The sequence below is a fragment of the Sinocyclocheilus anshuiensis genome, unplaced genomic scaffold (assembly GCF_001515605.1).
Source record: "Sinocyclocheilus anshuiensis isolate Anshui unplaced genomic scaffold, SAMN03320099.WGS_v1.1 scaffold319, whole genome shotgun sequence".
Classification (NCBI taxonomy): Eukaryota; Metazoa; Chordata; class Actinopteri; order Cypriniformes; family Cyprinidae; genus Sinocyclocheilus; species Sinocyclocheilus anshuiensis.
The window spans coordinates 1,523,720-1,525,057 of record NW_015552566.1 but is presented as its reverse complement, the minus strand read 5'-3'; the positions used below and the strand labels follow the sequence as shown (position 1 = coordinate 1,525,057).

At 32.2% G+C, this 1,338-nt stretch overlaps 1 protein-coding gene across 2 annotated transcripts in view; it reads right to left on the bottom strand.

Annotated features, from left to right (window-relative positions):
- Window positions 1-6: 6 nt before the first annotated feature.
- The window catches only part of vps53 (VPS53 subunit of GARP complex), a 26,065-nt gene continuing 24,733 nt past the window's right edge, over window positions 7-1,338 (bottom strand). For both annotated transcript variants that reach the window (XM_016455627.1, XM_016455628.1), the window contains exon 22: window positions 7-453. In XM_016455627.1, the coding sequence (XP_016311113.1) occupies window positions 280-453 (174 nt within the window). In that variant the 3' untranslated portion in view covers window positions 7-279. The remainder of the gene's footprint in view (window positions 454-1,338) is intronic.

The following is a 1,338-nucleotide window of genomic DNA, read 5'->3' as shown; positions in this document are numbered from 1 at the left end:
GGGGGGGGGGTGGCAAAATGACTCATACATGCCAGTAATGTGTTGAGGTTCAGGAAAGGACTTGAATTATAAGGCTCATAGTAATGCGAGTCACAAAAGCCACAAAGTTAAACCACGATCTGTCAGAGAACATAAATACATACAGAAGACATAGCAGTACTATTTACACACCGTTTTCAGCATGTTAAAACTGGAGTGGAGACACGTTGTCAGGCCGTACTGAATATCCAGACAGAGCGCTCACATTAGTATATTGATGGGAATAAAGTTCCTTCTGATTTACTGAATCCTCTTTTTGATGAGCTTTTCCAGTTTGCGGATACGGGAAGATTCTTGTTCAGGGGTGGGGGCACTGAAGGACAATGATGGGCCACTGTCTGGCCCTGATGGCGGATTAGGTAACCTCTGTCTGAACAGTTCCAGCATGGTGCCCTGCTCACTCCGTTTCAGACCCTATAGATTGAGAGGGGAAAGAGGTAGACACTTTTGACCAATGAATTTCAATGATCTTTTCAATAATTTGTGATAATTAGACAAGGTGTTTTTAAAAGTCATTTTGATTCTTCAATGAATCAAATAGACCTGACCCAAATCAACAGAATGATTTGCTCACAAATTGGACACAGTTTATTCACCAAATTCTAAATCAAACATTAAAGTTATACGCACACAATATTTTAACACTGTATTATTTATCTGAAATGGAAAGCTTATGTAACATTATACATCATCGTTCAAAAGTTCAGGGTCAGGAAGGAGTTTTTCTTTTTTTTGGAAAGAAATTAAAGAAATGAATACTTTTATTCAACAAGGATGCATTACATTATTCCAAAGTGATGGTAAAGATATGTATAATGTTACAAAAGCTTTCTATTTCTGCTAAATGCTGTTCTTTTGAATTTTGTATTTATCAAAAATACTGAAAAAATGTTTTTACACAACTTTCCAACATTGACAATGCTTCTTGAGCAGTAAATCAAAATTAGAATGATTTCTGAAGGATGATGTGACACTGAAGACTGGAGTAATGATGCTGAAAATTCAGCTTTGTATCACAGAAATAAATTCCGATTTTAAAATATATTCAAACAGAAACATATATACAACTATATTCAAAGAGTTATTTTAAATTGAAAAACATATATATTTCAGAAGAGACTTATTTTAAAAACAGTAAAAATCTTTTGAGTAGTAGTGTGTGTCTATAATTATATATATATATATATTAGTGCCGTCAAATCGATTTAATATTTATATTGAAGTATAATAAAAAATTATATATAAATATGAATATACAGTATATATATATATATATATATATATATATATATATTAGTG